This window comes from Ranitomeya variabilis, chromosome 2, assembly GCF_051348905.1.
Source record: "Ranitomeya variabilis isolate aRanVar5 chromosome 2, aRanVar5.hap1, whole genome shotgun sequence".
Lineage (NCBI taxonomy): Eukaryota > Metazoa > Chordata > Amphibia > Anura > Dendrobatidae > Ranitomeya > Ranitomeya variabilis.
In genome coordinates, this window is record NC_135233.1 from 219,581,206 (window position 1) to 219,603,813 (window position 22,608).

General features: G+C 44.7%; 1 protein-coding gene across 1 annotated transcript in view; it reads left to right on the forward strand.

Annotated features, from left to right (window-relative positions):
- Positions 1 to 21,807, forward strand: part of AVPR2 (arginine vasopressin receptor 2) — a 109,809-nt gene extending 88,002 nt beyond the window's left edge. Inside the window, exons 2-3 of the mRNA XM_077283643.1 lie at positions 17,177 to 18,059; positions 20,889 to 21,807. Of these exons, the coding sequence (XP_077139758.1) occupies positions 17,177 to 18,059; positions 20,889 to 21,094 (1,089 nt within the window). The 3' untranslated portion in view covers positions 21,095 to 21,807. The remainder of the gene's footprint in view (positions 1 to 17,176; positions 18,060 to 20,888) is intronic.
- Positions 21,808 to 22,608: the final 801 nt, after the last annotated feature.

The window sequence follows — 22,608 nt, forward strand, 5'->3', positions numbered from 1 at the left end:
CAGAGATGGGTGGAGACAGAGTTAAGTCTTGGTGTGGACGTATTGCTACATGAAGCAGGGTTACATCAGTTGGAAGAGCAGGATTTGCATTTTATGTAATGACACCTGGGGACAAATGCAAAATCGACTGTAGAGGTATGAGGAGAAGATAAGGAAGAAAGAATGAAGGTAAGCACGTAGATAGAACCCATGTCAACAACGTTCTCATCAGTAGTGGGATATTCTAATGAATGTGTCAAGTTAACTGCCTTACTGTACATATATCATTTATAGGACATGATTTGGAATTACACTGTTCCAGATGTGTGCTCCGTAACTGCACTAAATGTATGAATTTAGGAGTGTATCCTAAGCTGAGGATATCTTATACTATGTAGTTTGTAATACAAAAGACAGTCTACCTCATAGGTAACCTGATGAATGTCCAGCTTGTATGGATTCTAAAGTACGGCGTTCTATATAGAAGTAATAGAATATCTAGAAATATGGGGATTGTCTATTAGCGTCCATTTCCAACAATGCTGTTTGTTTTTGGTTACAATGCTTGTCACTGTTGTAGCATCTGGGCCATGTACAATACAATGAAACCTCTTCAAAAGACCACTTTTCGGGATGATTTTTTTCTTTTTCTCACTTTATACCGTGATATATTTTTAGTTAGTATTATGCACACTGGGCAACTTCTCTGAGAAGACAACCCAACTAGAAATTTGGGTGATCATCTCAAAGAGGTTTCTCTATATTCAGTTCTGATTGGGGCAATATCGGCATGGAATTTCAAAGTACTTTTCTCTTAGTTATCCAACGTTCTTTCATATTCTTAGGTCACTTAGTTTTGTTGCATTTTAAATATCTGGGCCGTTACTATGACATCTGGCAGCAACGTGATCTCATTATGTCAAGTTTCTTCTCATTTCTTATTTCTTCCTATGTTTCCTCCAAAGATAATCATCTTAAAATTACCTTCGAGAGACTATAGCACCTCTAGGGAGTCGAAAGATAAGACCTTACAAACATTCTTGTGCCTTTTGAGGGTTCCTATTGGGTCCGTTGTTTCCAACTACTTGGTGCTACTACGGCATTTTTCTTAGGCGTCCTTGCCTTGATGAGTCAGGACATTTTCATCTGTGTTAACTTGTGGTCATTAAAGGTCACTCTACCATGTAGCCTAGGTTTACTCTATAAGCAATATATTGCTTCTCATGACTTTGTATAGTTGTCCTGACCCTAGAATATTTGTTCACCCTCTTGAGTTAGGAGTAATAAGATCCTACTGGTGAGAGTAAAGGAAGAAAAAATTTTGCTCTGGTATATAGATGTACTGTAGTTTGTTGGTACTGGATTTTAGCGTGTATTCCTTAAATGGCTTAAGTCATTGAACATCTTTTTTGGAACGACTTGCAACCCATAACTGTGTTCTTTGAAACTAAACCTTATGAATCTTCCTCATAAGCTAACACACTGAAACTGGTTTTATAAGCTCAGGTTCTAGTAAACTTTTGTTTTATACTCCTTTCCAGTGATTTGAAGTAAGAGTTGTCAAACTGCGCCTAAGGAAATGTTTTAAAATGTAGTAAAATCTGGTATCTCAGAAGGAACATCTCAAAACTCCCCTACAGTGTGGCCACCAGAACAAACGCAAGGTTTCTAAATCTGCAATATTAAAAGTCCCCATGTTGTATCTGTAAAATTTTCCCCAAGTCTTCTCATGTCTATAAATGTATGCCAAGTATTTCCTTATGCATATAAAAATTTTAAGAATTTGCCTGTTGATAAAAATCTACAAAGTGCTTAAAAAGGTTTACAGAGTAGCCATGTGTGTATGTTAATTTCCGATCAAAACTGACCACATTCTAATTATTCCCCAAATTCTTCATGGGTTTCCTCCAAATATCCCAGACCAACCATCTAATGTCTGGACCGGTTCCACAAAGATGGAAAAAAATGAAAGATTTTCCATCATTCTTTATGGACCAATACTTGCAAAGACAAGCAGAATTCAATATGGGGCTGTCTGCACAAAAAATAACATATAAGAGTGCTAATGTAAAAGGAATTTCTAATAAAGGAACCATTGTGGAGCAAACAGCGCAGGTATCTGAGGAGGTCCAATAGCCCCTGGGCCACGTGAACCAATAAAATGTGATTATAAGAAAAATTATATGATAGTTGATGGACAGGGGCCATTAGCGTTGATCTTAAGAATGAATAATTTAGTACCTGGTGACCGGAGCCTTGTTTTCTCCTACAAACCACATCTGACACATAATGGAGTCATTCTAGAAAATATAGAAATCCAGAAGCTGTGACGAAGAACGTAAGAGCTATGGGACATGTGTCAAAAATGGATAAATGACCGCCTGCTCCTCACCTTCTTTGGTTCTTTCTTGTGTCTGGTTCTGGTTCACCAAAGAGACTTGTGACCCTCAGGCAGCTTTCCTCTTGTTCTGATTTCTAATGTGGTGTTCCCTGTGCATAAGGGGGCTCGTGCAGGCTTATACCATCTATTGATATGAAAATGGGGCTACGTGAATTGAGACTGCTATCTTTATGGGCTCTTTTAGATTCTTCTGTGATTATATGGTCATATTTATTGGGCTCTTTTTCTGCTGTCATTTTAGACCTCTACCTCTACGTGTAAAATACTTTATGGAGGTGTTGTTACAGAATTTACGATGACTACTGACGTGATCATGTTTGGTCATTTCTAGAACATCCTTGGTGCCTGCAAACAACTTTTGGACTATTTTTTCCTGCATATGATTATGTTCATTATATTTATTTTGGGTATTGGGTTTCTATTGGTAACCACTCTTAGGCTACTTTCACACTAGCGTCGGGCTCGGCCCGTCGCTGTGCATCGGGCCGACGTTCCCGACGCTAGCGTTGTCTCCACCGCACAACGGGGGCAGCGGATGCATTTTTCCAGCGCATCCGCTGCCCCATTGTGAGGTGCAGGGAAGTGCGGAGAGGTGGGGGCGGAGTTCCAGCCGCGCATGCGCGGTCGGAAAAAGCGGACCGTCGTGAGCAAAAAACGTTACATGTAGCGTTTTTTGCTCCCGACGGTCCGCCACTGCACGATGCATCCGTCGCACGACGGGTGCGACGTGTGGCAATCCGTCACAATGCGTCGCTTAATATTAATCAATGGTGAAAAAACGCATCCTGCAAACACTTTTGCAGGATGCGTTTTTTCGGCAAAACGACGCATTGTGACGGAATGCAGTTAACGCTAGTGTGAAAGTAGCCTTAGTGACCATTACTGGACTCGTAGGCTGACGGTACGTAATTTGACTTTTTTCCGGAATGATTTCTAGTACAGTATGAAAGTTTTTTCCCATAACTACAGCCCTGTTTCCTCTACACCCTGTTTCCTTCCCCCCTGAAAGTGCAATTGGAAGACGGACTCTGTTCAATGATGCAGTATCCTAGCATCACTCACTAGAAATACCCAGAATCTCAGCTTTGCGGGAGGTTTCAGAAGGCTCCAGTGTGCCCATAAGAGATTCACCAACTCTTCCAGGAGACTGTGAAGTATCTGCTCCCGGGAGAGTCAGTAAATATGGATTACCTGGGTCTGCGGTCACGTTAAGGTCTGAGCTGGACACCAACTTAAAGATGTTGTCTTGTCAACTTGTTAGGTTATAGGTTGAACTCAATGGACTTGTCTTCTTTCAACATTAAAACTATGAAACCTTTCTTAAACTCTTTTAAACTATTTCAAACATTTATTTTCATTTATTAGTAATAAAACCAAACCAGAGTCCTGAATTAAGATCAGACCCCAAAATTATTAAGACCCCTAAACTTATTCAGACCCTTAAACTTACTTAGAACCCTAACCAAACCTCAATTCCCAAACCTTCTCAAACATATATTTATCACTCGCATATCCTGTTCATATTTCGAGACTACTACAAGTAACCTTCTGATGCTGAAATTATCATATCCCGTTTTCTCAAAGTACATGTACTGTAGTATAGCTTTTTGCACTAATGGATGATGCTAGTAAGAACCTACGTCACTTCTGACTTTACATCTGACATGTTATCTTCTTTTATAAGTCATTAAGTCAAAATTACAAAATGTAATTTGTTGTGGGGGCATGACTTGGTGGCACTTTATATTATGTAAGTGCAGCGCCCCCCCCCCCCCCCCCGTAGGGCAGCGGTGTACTCGGTACTGGGTCCTTCGGTATTCTGCGGGGATGTCACGGTGGCTGACCCGGTCCGTGGCCCTAGGGGGAAACGTCCGTGATAATTGGGGGAAAGGTCTTTAAAGGGATAGTGTTCGTGACGCCACCTGTGGTATTCGGTCAGGGTGACCGACGCTGCTTAGGGGTCCGCTGGGGTGATGTATTGGCAGCTAGATGGTATACCTTCCCACAGGTGAATTGTATCCCCAGGGCTTCCCAGAGTGTAGATGGCGGATTGTGTGAGGCGCAGTGAATAACGAGGACACAAGGTTGCAGTCTCTTTACCTTTACTGAAGGCTTCAGTGTCCACAGTCCAGGTTACGGACCACAGGGTAGGCAGAGTCTGGCCGGTCTGAAGGCAAATCCAGAGTCCCCTTATCCAGGTGGAATTCAATAGCCTTCCTCTAGCGCCTGGGTGTTGTAGTACCTCCCTGCTGAGCTTCACGGTAAGGTCCTCACAACTATTGGAGATGTTAAGTCTCTTTCTCTCTGTCCCCTGATGGATAGGATAGGACAAAACCCGTATGACTGGTGGCCTGAGGCTTTTTACAGGGACCCTACGACGCTCCGGCCCCCACAAGTTGCCACCGTGCCTCTTGGGTATAAGGTCGGGCAGCTAACGTGGAATTAACTGTCCTGCCGGTCTCTGAAGTAAAGCGTAGAGATCCTTACTCCCTCGGTATTCTGGCCACCGGGATTCCTGCGCCTCAGAAGGAGGCAGCCTTTCCCAGGGCAGAACTCCTTCTGGTTTCCTCTCCTTTTGCTATGACTTAGTTTCTCACTCACTGCAATACACTTCTCTTCAATGTCTCTTTCTTAGGATGCTGCCGCACGTGGGGCAGGCGCAGCTCCATGGACCCTCGTCCTCCTCAGACCGCAGTCTGGATCTGGCTGAAGCTCACTCCAGCCAGCTTCTGCCAAACTCCGTCGGGTTCTAACTGGGTGAAGCCCAGTCAACTTCTGACTAACTTCCTAACCAAACCACCAGTTTTACCTAACTGTGAGGAGTGCCCTAATACAGTTATATGAAAAAGTTTGGGCACCCCTATTAATCTTAAGCTTAATGTTTTATAAAAATTGTTTTTTTTGCAACAGCTATTTCAGTTTCATATATCTAATAACTGTTGGACACAATAATGTTTCTGCCTTGAAATGAGGTTTATTGTACTAACAGAAAATGTGCAATCTGCATTCAAACAAAATTTGACAGGTGCATAAGTATGGGCACCTCAGCAGAAAAAGTGACATTAATATTTAGTAGATCCTCCTTTTGCAAAAATAACAGCCTCTAGTCACTTCCTGTAGCTTTTAATGAGTTCCTGGATCCTGGATGAAGGTATTTTTGACCATTCCTCTTTACAAAACAATTCCAGTTCAGTTAAGTTTGATGGTCGCCGAGCATGGACAGCCCTCTTCAAATGATCCCACAGATGTTCAATGATATTCAGGTCTGGGGACTGGGATGGCCATTCCAGAACAGTGTAATTGTTCCTCTGCATGAATGCCTGAGTAGATTTGGAGCGGTGTTTTGGATCATTGTCTTGCTGAAAGATTCATCCCCTGCGTAACTTCAACTTTGTCACTGATTCATGAACATTATTGTCAAGAATCTGCTGATACAGAGAGGAATCCATGCGTCCCTCAACTTTAACAAGATTCCCGGTGCCGGCATTGGCCACACAGCCCCAAAGCATGATGGAACCTCCACCAAATTTTACAGTGGGTAGCAAGTGTTTTTCTTGGAATGCTGTGTTTTTTTGCCGCCATGCATAATGCCTTTTTGTATGACCAAACAACTCAATCTTGGTTTCATCAGTCCACAGGACCTGCTTCCAAAAAGAAATTGGCTTCTCCAAATGTGCTTTTGCATACCTCAGCTGACTCTGTTTGTGGTGTGCTTGCAGAAACGGCTTCTTTCGCATCACTCTCCCATACAGCTTCTCCTTGTACAAAGTGCGTTGTATAGTTGACCGATGCACAGTGACACCATCTGCAGCAAGTTGATGCTGCAGCTCTCTGGAGGTGGTCTGAGGATTGTCCTTGACTGATCTCACCATTCTTCTTCTCTGCCTTTCTGATGTTTTTCTTTGCCTGCCACTTCCTTCTGGCCTTAACAAGAACTGTACCTGTGTTCTTCCATTTCCTTACTATGTTCCTCACAGTGGAAATTGACAGGTTAAATCTCTGAGACAGCTTTTTGTATCCTTCCCCTGAACAACTATGTTGAATAATCTTTGTTTTCATATCATTTGACAGTTGTTTTGAGGAGCCCATGATGCCACTCTTGAGAGGAGATTCAAACAGGAGAACAACTTGCAAGTGGCCACTTTAAGTAGCTTTTCTCATGATTGCATACACCTGGCTATGAAGTTCAAAGCTCAATGAGGTTACAAAACCAAAAAAAGTGCTTTAGTAAGTCAGTAAAAAGTAGGTAGGAGTATTAAAAACAAGAAAATGATAAGGGTGCCCATACTTATGCACCTGTCAAATTTTGTTTGAATGCAGATTGCACATTTTCTGTTAGTACAATAAACCTCATTTCAAGGCAGAAATATTACTGTGTCCAACAGTTATTAGATATATGAAACTGAAATAGCTGTTGCAAAAAAACAATTTTTATAAAATATTAAGCTTAAGATTAATAGGGGTGCCCAAAATTTTTCATATAACTGTAGATAGAAGTGTAGCCTGTTATGATCCTTAGTGGTTGAGGATCACAAATACTCCAGCTAAGTAACAAACATAGGACAAGCTCTAGGGAGGTGGCAAACTGGACTGACCGCAAATCTGAACCTATCCAAACACACTAGAAGTAGCCGGTGAACGTGCCTAAAAATCCTAGACGTCTCGAGCCAGCCTAAGGAACTAACTACACCTAGAGAGAAAGAAAAGATCTCTCTTGCCTCCAGAGAAATAATCCCCAAAGATATAGAAGCCCCCAACAAATAATAACGGTGAGGTAAGAGGAAGGCACATACACAGGGGTGAAAGCAGATTCAGCAAATGAGGCCCACTAATACTAGATAGCAGAAAATAGAAAAGGGAATCTATGCGGTCAGTAAAAAACCCTTACAAAATATCCACTCTGAGATTTCAAGAACCCCCACACCAACTAACGGTGTGGGGGAGAAACTCAGTCCCCTAGAGCAACCAGCAAGCGAGGAAATCACATTTTAGCAAGCTGGACAAGAAACATAATGAATGCTGATAATCAAAAAATGAACAAACAAAAACTTAGCTTGTCTTGGAGAGACTGGGAGCAAGGTAGTCACAAGGAATCTGAAGAGCACTGAATACATTGATAGCAGGCAAGGAACTGAGTCTCCAGGTGAGCTAAATAGGAAACCAACCAAGGATAACGAACCAGCTGATGCTGCCAACCTGCAGAAAGACAACACTACACAGTACCGCTTGTGACCACTAGAGGGAGCCCAAAAATAGAGTTCACAACAGTAGCCCCCCCTGGCGGCCTGGAGTGTGAAGTGTGGTTTGTGATACCTGGTAAAGAGATCTCCTTTATTGCCTTCAGACGTAATATCACTCCCCCTGGTGGAAGAATGACATTACTGCAACGACCAGGACTCTGGGGCGCTGCATAAGCATTACAGGTCCTCCTACACCTTCCTTACAGACTGCACAGGTCACCTCCCCACAAAATGACTGCTGGTGGAGGAGCACAGATGTGTCCTTCATCTTCTTCCAATTGAAAAACAGCTTTCTCATATACCATGTTTCTCAACTGGAAGAGGCTGATGGACAGGTCTGGTCACATACTCCTCCACCAGCAGCTCTTTGGAGAATTGTAAGGAAGGCGGTATTAAAAAGTGTACAACGAGAACTTGTGAAACTTATCAAGTAATAAGTGTCATAAGATCATCTCCTCAACCCAACTTGTTGAAATGAAGTTAATGTCAATAACCCCTTTATCTGAAAACCTGAAACATCCAAAATGTTGCCTTAAATTAGTAACCCACATACCCTTCATGTACATAGATGTGCAATGATATATTGCTATGGATCCAGAACTAAGTAAGATTTATCATGAGTGAGAAATGCAGCATCTGTGGCCTCCTGGGACAAAATGATTCTATATATCATACAATGTAGAGAGGTTTGGGGGCAGTGGATAGATTCGGGTCACAGCGAGGGAAGTAATGAACCTATATGAAATCTAGTTAATAGTAGATAATGATATACAGATGTTGCCCAAATGTTAGCTTTCACCTGGTCAGATTAGATATGGTAATAATTATAATACAGAAATAGAAATTCACTCTTGGAATGCATAAGACACTTGGTTCTGATGGTGGCGTATACTACTCCCGTCAGTGTTTATAGGGAAGGTAAAAATGCAGCTTATAAATAGATATACTGCATGTAATAGGCACCTGCAGAGGATTCATGAAGCACCCAGAGGAGATGCCTGATTCCAGGATAATTACACAGGTGGAGATGCAACCTCTCCCTCATAGGCGGATCATAGAGTGTCACGGAGATATTTTGTGTCGTCGTAACCTTCTCAAAACAGGAAAAAAACATTGACATGAAAATACCTATCCAAATATGCTGAATCCTTCAAAGTGGATGCCAATGAGTTGCTATGATGAAGATGAGTATGGAGTGTGAGCCAAGTGTATCTAATGTTACACTGATTTGCAATTTTGCATTCTTGATGGGTGGCATACATTATAAGAGCTTTCACAATTACGATGCATGACAGCAATGATCAAAGATTTAACCTCTAGCATATTTAATCAAAACAGCAGCACAGACTTCAGTCAGGGGTGGAAAACCTCCTAGAGCAGGAGCCATGAAAATTCTCTGAATGTACCAAAAAATGGAAGCCCTCAATGTGTCCAAGTGAAATAAAAATGTGGTGCAAGACTTAGATGGTTGATTAAAACTTGAATGCTCCCTTCATGACCCTGGTAATGTCGAGCCGTTGGGGTAGAGAATAAAAACCCACCCCCACCCACCGAATGACTTTCCCAATGTCCCATACCCTTGACCTGAAATAAAAACAGCATACAATAATTATTTGGAATAATATCGGCCACAGTAGCCTTTTTATTTAATACAAACAAAACATATATGAAATAAACATCCCATAACTTTAAACTAGGAGGAGTCCTTGGAGCTCCCAAGAATCTGGTGATCAAAACCCTGCATAGCGTGAACGTTAACAAAACCAACATTACTCCCAGCCGATACCACCTGGCTCGGGAGCACCAAAAACCCCAGAGGGTTCACTGTTCACGCCACACTTTCCGGGGAACCGACCACCTCTGCCGGAACCCCCCACCAATTCACCAGATCCAAAACCAGTTTACCACTAAATCCAGAGGAGCCATAAGCCAATGGATCCCCCAACCCAATTTCCACCAACTCCAAGGACTCCACCCAGCCACCACGGCCACAATGACCCCTGAACACTTAAAATACCGTCAACCCAAAACCCCACAATCCCAAAAGAAAAACCGTAAACAAATAGGGCGGGAGGGCGGGACACCAGTTGCCCAGAGAGCGGGAACTGACCAGGCCACTCCCCTCCACCACCATTTAACCTTTAAATTTCTACCCATAACCCCTTGCACAGTTAACCCTAACCCCTCCCTCCATCCCACGGTCATGCTGTCCTACACTTACGCCGCGGGGGGGAGGGGCGGCTCAGCTCCGGCCATTACTTGACCCTGGTAATGTCGAGCCGTTGGGGTAGAGAATAAAAACCCACCCCCACCCACCGAATGACTTTCCCAATGTCCCATACCCTTGACCTGAAATAAAAACAGCATACAATAATTATTTGGAATAATATCGGCCACAGCAGCCTTTTTATTTAATACAAACAAAACATATATGAAATAAACATCCCATAACTTTAAACTAGGAGGAGTCCTTGGAGCTCCCAAGAATCTGGTGATCAAAACCCTGCATAGCGTGAACGTTAACAAAACCAACATTACTCCCAGCCGATACCACCTGGCTCGGGAGCACCAAAAACCCCAGAGGGTTCACTGTTCACGCCACACTTTCCGGGGAACCGACCACCTCTGCCGGAACCCCCCACCAATTCACCAGATCCAAAACCAGTTTACCACTAAATCCAGAGGAGCCATAAGCCAATGGATCCCCCAACCCAATTTCCACCAACTCCAAGGACTCCACCCAGCCACCACAATGAGGGACTTTGAATACCTCAAAGACCCGAGACCCCACCAGAACGAAACGCTATGGCCTTCTCTACGCCTTCCTGCAGACCAAGCGCCCAAAAATCCATTCCAACAGCGTTCAAATGCACTCCGTCTGCCAACCAGAACGCCCCAACCCCTTTTTCCAACTCGAAATGCCTCACGGCAACTCCACCATTCCTGGTCACAAAAGCCGACACAGCCCTATTAACCTTAATCCTCGCCTTGTTAATTTTATCCAGTGACCGCATATGCCTCCAGCGTTTACGCGGTACTATCTCTGACCAAACTACCGACAATCCAGGATATAAAACCCACAACCGCAACATGTCTTGCTTTATATCCTTAATTAATTCTCGAAAGGGGCGTATCCCCAAGTCATTACCTCCCACGTGCAATACCAAAACATCAGGCGACTTGTCTAAAATTACCGCAGCATGAATTTCCTTCAGGACCCTGTTCCATGCCATGCCCCGAAAGCCAAGCCACCGAACCACCGCCACTGACCGATCGAAACCCAGTTGCCTACCCTCCGACCGTACGTCAGCTCGCAGGGCTCCCCAATGCACATAGGAATGACCGAAAATCCACACCAGTAAAGGTGGAAAACCTGAAAAATACAAACACAAGTAATCAAATCCCCACCGAATCACAAAACAAATAACCATAACACCGGACCGTACCAAATGACGTAATCATACCCCACTAACACCTCACATAACTACGGTATCTATTTGACTTCCATCTGCCAATACGTTTAATCACTTCCGCATCCAAACCACCCGCAGCCGCGTCAGTTGCCGCCCCAATCCGAAACGAATGAGGAGTAAAGCGCGACCCATCCAACCCCAATTCATTAATCGCCTTTTTGAAAATCATGCAAAACTGATACCTTGACAAAGAGGAACCATCCTCGTGACAGAGCAACGATCCAGCCCTGAGAGGCATGAGCCCCCAAAAAACTGTTAAACAAGTAACTGGGCACATACGCGAGCCGGCGACTACACCTAGCACCACCTTCTTACCGCGGCCCACCTGGTCAGTCTTTGAGCGACGTAACCAGAACTCCACCCTATCCTCCGACAATAACACATCACGCGCCAAAATCCCTCCCACCACTTTTTTGGTAGGAGACACCAACTCACCAATCCTCAGCGCACCGAAAAAGGCGAAGGAAAATGCCAAACGGAATAAACAATGCTCAAAAGCCGACACACAGCACTTCCCCAATGCCTCACCCAACCGTTCCAACATAGCAAAAGACACAGGACGCCGCGAGTCCAACCCCCCGCATCGCCTACGGAAACCTTTAACTGCTTGCCTCACCAAAAACACTTTGGACAAATCCCGTTGCCCTCTTAACTTAAAACCAAAAGCCAGAGCAGCCAGCAAGCGCGATACCTTCGTCCACGACCAACCTTCCGAAAAACCTCGACTTAACCAAGACAGCAGAACACCCACTTGATCATCCGAACTAACTACACCCGGGCAAGCTGTTAACATCCCCTCCCAAGACAACCAAACCGCTTGATACGCCTCCCATGTTTTGGGAGCCAACGATGACCGTATCAAATCTTCAGCGTCCCAGATGCCACAATCCAAAGGTCCGCAGGGCAATCCAAGCCGACGGTCTCTGCTTCTGGAGCCAATACCCGAAAACGCTCGAACTGAAAACGAGAAAGAGAATCCGCTATTGAATTACGCACCCCAGGCACATGAGTTGCCGTAACCTGTGAATTCAACTCCAAACAAGCTAACACCAGTCGGCGAAGAACTCGCACCACGGGAGGTGACGACGCCGTGAGTCCATTCACAGCACACACGACCCCCATATTGTCACAGTTAAAACGAATGCGCCTGTTACGGAATTCATCCTTCCACAAATGAACCGCGACCAGAATCGGAAAAATTTCCAACAACGCAATGTTACGAACTAGCCCCGCCGCGATCCACTCAGCAGGCCAAGGTGCCGCACACCACTGCCCCTTGAAATAAGCTCCAAAACCACTACCACCAGCTGCATCCGTAAACAAATCAAGCGAATCATTGTCAATCGCCTTTTCCATCAACAACGACCGACAATTATACGAACCCAAAAAGGAGCTCCAAACTGCCAAGTCCTCTTTCAGCTCAGATGACAAGCGAATAAAATGGTGCGGTGCCCGAACTCCGGCCGTAGCACTCGCTAATCTCCTGGAGAACACTCTCCCCATCGGCATCACCCGACAAGCAAAATTGAGTTTACCAAGCAACGATTGCAACTCACGCAAAGTCAACTTCTTCAATCGCTGCGCACGCGCCAAATCTTCACGCAATCCCTCAATCTTGTCCACCGGCAGCCGAAACTCCCACTCAACCGTATCGATGACAATACCCAAAAAACTCAAACACGTACTCGGGCCTTCCGTCTTTCCAGGCGCCAGGGGAACCCCAAAACGCTCACAAACCCATTCAACAGCCCGCAAAAGCCGATAACAACGATCAGACCCAGCCGGGCCTACACACAGGAAATCATCCAAATAGTGCATAATTGAATCGCAATCCGAAACATCCTTAACAACCCACTCTAAAAATGAACTGAATGTCTCAAACAACGCGCACGATAAGGAACAACCCATAGGCAAACACCTATCAACATAGAAACCCCCCTCCCAAAAACAACCCAACAGACGAACACTATCAGGATGCACCGGTAACAACCGAAACGCCGCCTCAATATCCGTTTTGGCCAACAAGGCCCCTCGTCCGAACTTACATACCCACGCAACAGCTTCGTCAAAAGACGCGTAAACCACCGAGCAAAGCTCCGGCGCGATACCGTCGTTAATAGACAACCCACGTGGATAAGACAAATGGTGTATCAAACGAAATTTTCCCGCTTCCTTCTTGGGAACCACACCAAGTGGGGAAACAACCAAGTCCTCAACTGGAGGAGACTCAAAGGGGCCAGACATCCGCCCCAACGCCACTTCCTTCTTCAATTTCTCTGACACCACCCCCCCATGTAATACTGCTGACTGCAAATTCTTCAACACCCGAGGAACCACAAACGGAGGGGCAGGAATCACAAAACCATCCCGAAAACCATGATACAACAAAACCGACGCCTCTGCCTTGGGATACCTATCTAGATAGGGGACCATCTTTTCCAGCCTCACCGGCGTCACCCCCATGAGAATTCCCGTCCCCAGACTTCGACTTGGCTTTTTTAAAGCATTTTGAAGCCCCGTGAGAGGACCCGCTGCAATGGGAACACAAATGTTTAAATTTGCAGTTAACCCCAAACTTGCATTGCCCATCGTTGAACTGCCAACACAATCCCGCTTTTTGACCCCCTGACTGACTGGACTGTCCCGACATTCCCGCCGAACTGGACCGACCGCTCTGACCGGAACCACCGGTCCCCCCCTGAAAGGAATGACCAAACTTATACTGCGCCATCACCCGAAGCCAGAGCCCAATATCCTTTTGGTCCCACCGAAGAGTCGGACGTATAGCCTTCCGCTGCCGGAATTGCTCGTCGTACCTCAGCCAAGCCTGCCCACCATAAACCCTATGAGCCTCCCCAATAGAGTCCATATAGCAAAACAAGCCCGAACAATTCTCCGGCGCCTTTTCGCCAATTACACTTGCTAGAATGGCGAACGCCTGCAACCAATTTATGAAAGTTTGAGGAATCAAACGCCACCTGCGTTTTTCCTCCTCCTCCTTCTTACTGTCCTCTTTCTTCCCCTTATCGAGGTTAAACTTTTCCAACGGAAGTAGTGAAAATATTTCCACATACTCATCTTTAACAATCTTCTCCCTCACTTCCTTCTTAAGATGCGCCCCCAAAGGTCCCTCAAAACAGACATACACCTCCCCGTGAGCCCTATCATCCAAATGTATACGACACTCCTTCTCTTTCTCCGTCTGAACCGAAACCGAAACTGGAGCCCAGGGGCCTACCGCCACATCCGTAACACCCCCAATCCCCCTTTGTGACCCAACCCACGCCGCCAAATGCCGTTGATCACTCATACCCCTCTCTAACCTAGCCAATAAATCCTTCACACTAGCTAACACAGCACCAACCCCACCCACATCAGCCGCACCCGGCACACTCATCCCAACCACGGGCCCCGAATCATCCTGTAACCCAGAAACTACAGGAGAAGAGAAAATCTGAGAAGATAACAAAGACACACACTCACCAGGCTGCGAGGGAGCTGTGATCCCTCCAGCCGGATTCCCAGGGTCCTGACGCCGCTGTCCACGTAAGTCCATGCCATCCTGCGAAAACTGCCACCGGGAGGCCTGAGAAGGATCCTGCTGCGCTGTAGAAGCCGGGGAAGGGGACACCGCCGACTGCTGAACTCCATACGGCTGCTGCAACTGTGGTGCTGCTGTCCAAGCGCCCGGGCTCACATCCCCGCCTGGGGACACCGCCGCCACATCCAAAACTCCAGTTGCGGGATCAGACCCTGCCGTAGTAAACATGGCCGACCCAGCCCCGGATCCTGCTGGGCCGCCCGATCCACCGCTGCTCCCTCTCCTGTTCACAGGCGGTGAAGAGGCAGGCCGCGCGGCAGGGACATCACCGCCGCGGCCCCCCGCTGCATTAGGCCTCGCACGCTGACCAGCTCGTCTAGGCTCCGCCCCCACGCCAGCGCGAGGCGAAGGCCTAGCAGCCGCCGACGGACCCCGCCGGGCAGTAGGATTCCTCCCAGGCCGGGGCACGCTGGCACGGCGACTCGGAGGCGCCCGGCCTGGAGGGTCCCTTGAGGGGCTCCTGCGCCGTCGGGGGGCCCGCGGAGCTAAGTCGGGCGACAGGCGTTCCGGAGGCCTAGTCCGACGCGAACGCCTCACCGGGGACGCCGGCCCCGCCACTGACCCTCCGCTCCCCACGATGCCAGCAACTTGCTGTTCGAGCCAGCCTGGAGGGTGCACAGCCGCTGCAGCCCTCAGGCTCTCCAGGAGTCGATCCACGGTGGACATAGTAAGTACAGTACACACCAGTTGCCCAGAGAGCGGGAACTGACCAGGCCACTCCCCTCCACCACCATTTAACCTTTAAATTTCTACCCATAACCCCTTGCACAGTTAACCCTAACCCCTCCCTCCATCCCACGGTCATGCTGTCCTACACTTACGCCGCGGGGGGGAGGGGCGGCTCAGCTCCGGCCATTACTTTTTTGGAAATTTTTTTGTACGCGATCCAACATCAATATTTCAAGATGGTTTTGAGATATATTGAATAATAAGACATTTTGGGAGAATTCTTTAAACAAATCCCTCCAACAGAGATTTACGTGTTTGAGAATGAAGATGATTGGAGCTGATGGACAAGTTATACTGAAGAAAAGTGAACTGTAGAGGTCCTTCAGTTTGCTATCCAAAAATGCAGATCCAAGTTGAGTTAATCCTTTTCCTCCTTCCTTACAATGGTGCACATGGTTTCCCATGTTTACCAATATTTAGAATGCAAAATTCAAGACATTTAAGGTACATTCCAGGTATGTCCGAAAACACAGAACTGATGGGTTTCCCAATTACAAGCAAAGGGAAAAAAAGAACTAACTCATGATTTATTATGTCATTCTGAACCTCTTTGCTCTCCCAACCTGGGCTCAAAAGAGAGAGGTAGCAGCAAACAAGGGAGATGAGAACTGGCTGAAAGATCATGTGGTCTTTCTCTACAAATAATGAGAGGTACGTGGAAGAAACAAGCTGAGTGTCCCCCTAACCAAGCCTAGAAACAATGTATTGGTACCAAACAAGGTAGTAGAGGACTGACCCTAAGTTCATGAGGTCTTTATCTACAAATAATGAGAATGAAAATGCTCCTAAAACTAAAAAAAAGTATGGAGGTGAAAACAAACTTTGCACAAGAAGCTCTATTTTGATATTTGCTAAGATCGGTGAGATATTGGGGCAAACGTTATTGCTATTGCTTGACCATGGAAGCTGACTTGGTACTTTTTTTTCAAGAGTTCTGTTTCTCCATCAAAACATTGTTATAGCCAGTACTTTTACCCTATATTTTATCCTAAAGGCATCAATATACAGTACAGACCAAAAGTTTGGACACACCTTCTCATTCAAAGATTTTTCTGTATTTTCATGGCTATGAAAATTGTAAATTCACACTGAAGGCATTAAAACTATGAATTAACACATGTGGAATTATGTACTTAACAAAAAAGTGTGAAACAACTGAAAATATGTCTTATATTCTAGGTTCTTCAAAGTAGCCACCTTTGCTTTGATGGCTGCTTTGCACACTCTTGGCATTCTCTTGATGAGCTTCAAGAGGTAGTCACCAGGAATGGTTTTCACTTCACAGGTGTGCCCTGTCAGGTTTAATAAGTGGGATTTCTTGCCTTATAAATAGGGTTGGAACCATCAGTTGTGTTAATATTTGAAGACATATTAAAGAAGTTGTCCAGAGGGTTAAAAATATTTGTAATAGGGCTCAGACCACTATAAAAAATAAACAAAATAATACTTACTTTAGCCCTTATCTTCCGCAGCTACCGTTCCCGTGTTTATCAGGTCGGCGCTGGTCCGTGCATTTCGACATGCCCGAAATGCTCACTAAGGCAATCACTGGCCACAGTGATAACCCGCCTCAGCCAGTGACCATTTCTAGTGAAGGGAGAAACTAGTGGGAACTGAAATGTGTTACTTCTTTATTTTTCTTATACAAGTCCGTACCCTTTTACAAACAATCTTATCCCTTACATCCTTTTGAAGTATGAATGTTCCCTTTGTGCTGTAAATTGACCATATTTCTTGTCTTTTTTCTTGGTAGATGTCTGTGACACACAGCCCTTTTTCAAGTATTAGTGCCAATGTGACCAGTGGCGACGTGGACAAAAAAAACCCATATGTGGCACAATGGAACATTGCTCTTCTCACCATTGTTTTTGGCCTCGCCACCTTTGGAAACTGTTTGATCCTGTTCACTCTTCTGAGAAGACGGAAGCACAATGCTCTTATGCACACCTTCATGATTCACTTATGCTTGGCGGACTTAGTGGTGGCTTTTTTCCAAGTTTTACCTCAACTCATTTGGGACATCACTGATCGTTTTCAAGGCCCAGATTTCCTTTGCAGGTCTGTTAGGTACTTCCAGGTTGTTGGAATGTTTGCATCTTCATATATGATCGTGGCCATGACTTTCGATAGGCATCAAGCAATTTGCAGACCCATGATGACTTTTAAAAAGGGATCTGCCCGGTGGAACATCCCTGTCTGCTTGGCATGGGTGGCATCTGGCATCCTCAGTCTTCCACAGATTTTTATATTCTCAAGAACAGAGGTCCATCCAGGTGTGCACGACTGTTGGGCAAATTTTGTGCAGCCATGGGGCCTTAAAGCTTATGTGACTTGGATAACCCTGGCGGTCCTCATCCTTCCTGCATTTTTTATTACAACGTGCCAAGTGCTGATCTTCAGAGAGATCCACAATAGTTTATATTTAGGAACAGAAAGATCACCTGGGTCAAGAAGAAAAGAAAAACTGATGAATGGAACGAATGGAGTGCCACCAGTTTCAGACACAGGGGTGACCAAAGCCATGTCCAAGACTGTGCGGATGACTCTTGCTATCGTGCTGATCTATGTGGTTTGTTGGACACCATTTTTTATCGCACAGTTGTGGAATGTCTGGAATGTAAAGTCAGGAACAAGTCGTAAGTTGCTTTTTTAGACTATTTTTGTTGCAATATGTGATCCACTGCCATAAAGCTGTATGTAATGATGGGTTCAAAGAGCAGTATCATTAAACAGGTATTAGGACTTAATATACAAGCAAATATATGTTAATTGACTTAGGATGTGTTCACACTTAGTTATTTTTTTTAGTTTTTGACGTGAAAACTCAACATTTTTGAGTAGCTTTGCGTTTTTGAGGAAGATTTGGGGAGTTTCTGCTTCAAAAACTCAGTAAAAAAGACATAAAGTCTGTTAAGATGGACCAACCAGTGGTAAATTACGACCCCCGATCAGTAGACTATAACAGATCGGCAGTCGTTTGAGTGCCTGTTCATATAGGCAGACCAAAGTAAACGTGTATTGAGCAATTCATACTATACAGCATGATAACCCCTAAGGGCCCCATACACATTATGATGGGACCAACAAAGCCACCACTCACAGTAACATGCCCCAACACACCGTAACATGCACACACCGTAACATGCCCCACTCACTATAACATGCCCCCACACACTATAACATGCCCCCACACACCGAAACACACCCCAAAACACCAAAACATGCCCCCACACGCAGTAATATGCCCCCACACACAGTAACATGCCCCCAAACACTGTAACATGGCCCTACGCACAGTAACATGCCCCAACGCACAGTAACATGCACCTACAGACCATAGCATGTCCCCACACACAGTAACATGCCCTCACACATCGTAACATGCCCACACACCGTAACATGCCCTCACACACAGTAACATGCCCCAACACACAGTAACATGCCCCCACACACCGTAACATGCCCTCACACACTATAACATGCCCTCACACACCGTAACATGCCCACACACCGTAACATGCCCTCACAGTAACATGCCCCCACACATCGTAACATGCCCCCACACACCGTAACATGCCCCCACACACAGTAACATGCCCCCACACACCATAACATGCCCCCACACACAGTAACATGCCCCAACACACAGTAACATGCACCTACACACCATAGCATGCCACCACACACAGTAATATGCCCTCACGCACCGTAACATGCCCCCAGACACTATAACATGCCGCAACACACAGTAACATGCCTTTACACACCGTAACATGCCCCCACATACAGTAACATGCCCCCACACACCGTAACATGCCCCCACACACCGTAACATGCCCCCAAACACAGTAACATGCCCCCACACACCGTAACATGCCCCCATACACCGTAACATGCCCCTACACACCATAACATGCCGCCACACACAGTAACATACCCCTACACACCATAACATGCCCCCCACACAGTAACATGCCCCCACACACCGTAACATGCCCCCACACACCATAACATGCCCCCACACACAGTTACATGCCCGCACACAGAGTTACATGCCCCCACACATGGTACAATGCTCCAACCCTTGTAGTTGGGCTAGTAAACGAGTGCGATATATCACCAATGTCTACTCTGAGATAACAATATAAAGGTGATAAGCACGTTCAACTATAAATTTCCATCCTGCAATGAATGAGTGCCCTTTAAAAATCTCAGTTTTTCTCAACCATTCTTATGGAGAGAAAAAAATTCCACACCCAGAAATGCTTTTACTGTGGTGTGAACCTTAAAATCCCCAATAAACAAGCACGGCCTTCTCCAAACACTCTGCAGGTGCTTCTGTTGGATTTGGCTGTTGGTGTGAATAGCCCAGAGGTGTAAATTTTCTCCTATAAGACCGACCCTGGAACGATAAGCACCGCTCTCTGCATTGTATTGATCCTGAAAGGGACTACATTGCGGAGTTCCAGATTCTCTGGGGTCTTTCTGCTCCTCAGAAACACTGGCTCTGGGATGTTTGCTCATGGGGCTGATCATATGTATTATTGTGTGGGATTGTGGGAAGATTTTTGCTGGCAGGGCATCACCAGAGGATGCCGTCCAATTTATGAGATGTGACAAGACAGAAAGCAGGAATATGATAAGACATTCTAGGACAGGGCATCCTTCCAGTAAGGAGACTGACCGAGGGGTTACGACCCACTTTGATAAGCATATTTGGTATAATCTACAATATACTATTAATATGGAAATAAATTCCTGGAAACTTTATAACCGAGTTCTCACAGTGTAATAATTAATGTATGAAAGACATGTTCCCCTCAATGTTTTTGGAGCTTCTGTCATGGTTACCCGTTCTAGTCTGAAGGTTTGGACCTCTGGATTTGTAATCTAGATGTATGCAAATGAGGAATAGCACTATTTTTGACCATAAGATGACTTCTAACCTGCATTTTTAACCATTTTCCTATATCCTAATTTTGAATAAACTCTGAGCTAGTGTGTGGAGGAGACCTGTTACCATAATGTCTACCATACACTGGATTATGCTGGATTCACAGTTACACTGCTCTGTCCTGCTGTACAGTGTCATCCTTGCTGATGATTATTTTTCCACATTTCCTATATAGAAAGAAGAAAGTAGGAATCCCTTATATATGTGTAGATTCCTGCTTTCTTGTCTCTGTGTAGCAAATGTTCAAAATCAACAACAGCTCAGGGAAGTGTAGCTGTGTATCCAGCACTGCGATGAGATAAAAACTCACTAGATAACTGCAGCATTATCCATCTCTGTCTCCCTTTGGTTGTTCACTCACTTTATTCCTTTTCCCTTCCATAGACTTCAATGGGCAACTGTAATCTGGTCCCTCAGTGAGCTGGCAGTCTGTTTTAACCATTAGATACCCATACATTTTCATTTAATTTATGTTATAAATTTATTTTCTTTTTGTCCTCCCATTCCTCAGACTCTGCCATACAAATCCTGATGATACTAGCAAGTCTAAACAGCTGCACAAACCCTTGGATCTACACCATCTTCAGTAGCAGTGTCTCGAAGGATGTACAAGCCATCTTGTGTTGTGGCTGCAAGAAGAGGCAACGGAAGAACTCTCTGCCTGAAGACTCCTGCTTTACTGGCTCCACCACCATACCTAAGGAGTCTCTGTACTAAATAGAGCTTGGCCATCTTGTGTACCAAGCATGAACAGTCACAGGCTGATAGGACAGACATGGATTTTGTGCCAACAAGGAGGAATAATGGCGGCATTACATCTACACAAGTTTAGTCTTGTTGAAGGCATCATCAGAACTTCATTTTTCTGTGAAACAATCTTAATGCACTGCACCTTATATGCCGGCATCTAATCAGAGCCAATGTTTATGAAGATGGGTTAGGTTCCTAACATACTCGATCTACAATAACATCTATGTATTGTTAGGACATGCACATCATGTGTTAAAAATATATATTGTACAGAGCTATCTATTGTAAATATGATAATGGACCCAATATTGCACCTTTCTGTCCAAGGGAATGGAACTTTTTTTTAAGAACAATAAATACGTTTTGAGGGACTTTTTGGGACTCTAGAAGAGTCCTACAATAATCACTACAAACTTCTTCTGTCACCACCATGTAAAAAAAAACAAAAAAAAACACACAAACTTTTGTTATATTTCTGTACTGAAAAGAGATGACAATATTGTTGATGTCTGTGTATTTGGAGCTGGATTACAGCTCTCTGTGATGCTGTGAACATTAAGTGGACTTGGTGAGAGATTTTCATATTTTCTATCACAAATGGTCTAGACAATTAAATCTGCTAAGTATGTGCAGTGTACAGTCAGTGGTTAACATGTTCAGAATAAATTAATTTAAAGAAAGTCGTTGATCGCTGTTGGTTGCTAGAAAAACCTATCTCAAAAGCTAAAAATCTTTGGTTGTCAAGGGTTCTACACTTTTTCTAATCCTTCTTTAAAAAAATAAAATTATCACAATGCCTCTTGAAATTGGACTTCCCAATAGTCAGCAGTAATCGATGGAGGACACCAGCAGCCCTTGTAGGGGAAATAAGGCATGACATAGTCTCCAACAAAATAAATATACAATATCCTCTAGTTAAATTCGTTTGTCGTAGATGCTCTCTACTCTGGTTTTCTAAAACATATAAAAACAAATTCTTACTTAGTAAAAGAGATGATAAAATTGACAGGGACGAAACAAGGCACTCCTAGGTCTTTTAATAACTGGATTCAGTCTTTCTCAATCTATGCGGCTGTTCTAGGTGAGAAGTTATGTAGTGGAATGTTTCAGCATGTGGATACCATATTAGAGGCTTACCGGAATTTCGGAGGCATAGCGTAGTATTTATATGATGAGGCATTTAGACAGAAGGTCTCGGTTCATTCAAATATGAAATGGGGATCTAAGGACATCAGTTTGTGACTAAATTTGATGCTTCCACTTAATTTGCAAACAAGTTGCAGGACCTATCAATAAAAGAGGTGTTTGTTTTGCCTTCAATTAAACTGCCTGCAAATGGATGAGAACTGGATTTTTGGACTATAAGATGCACTGGACCATAGGATGCGCTTAGGTTTTAGAGAAGGAAATTAAGAAAAAAAATGTAAGCAAAAAATTTGGTCAATTCTGTACTTAATATCCCTTATTCTGGTATATATGGT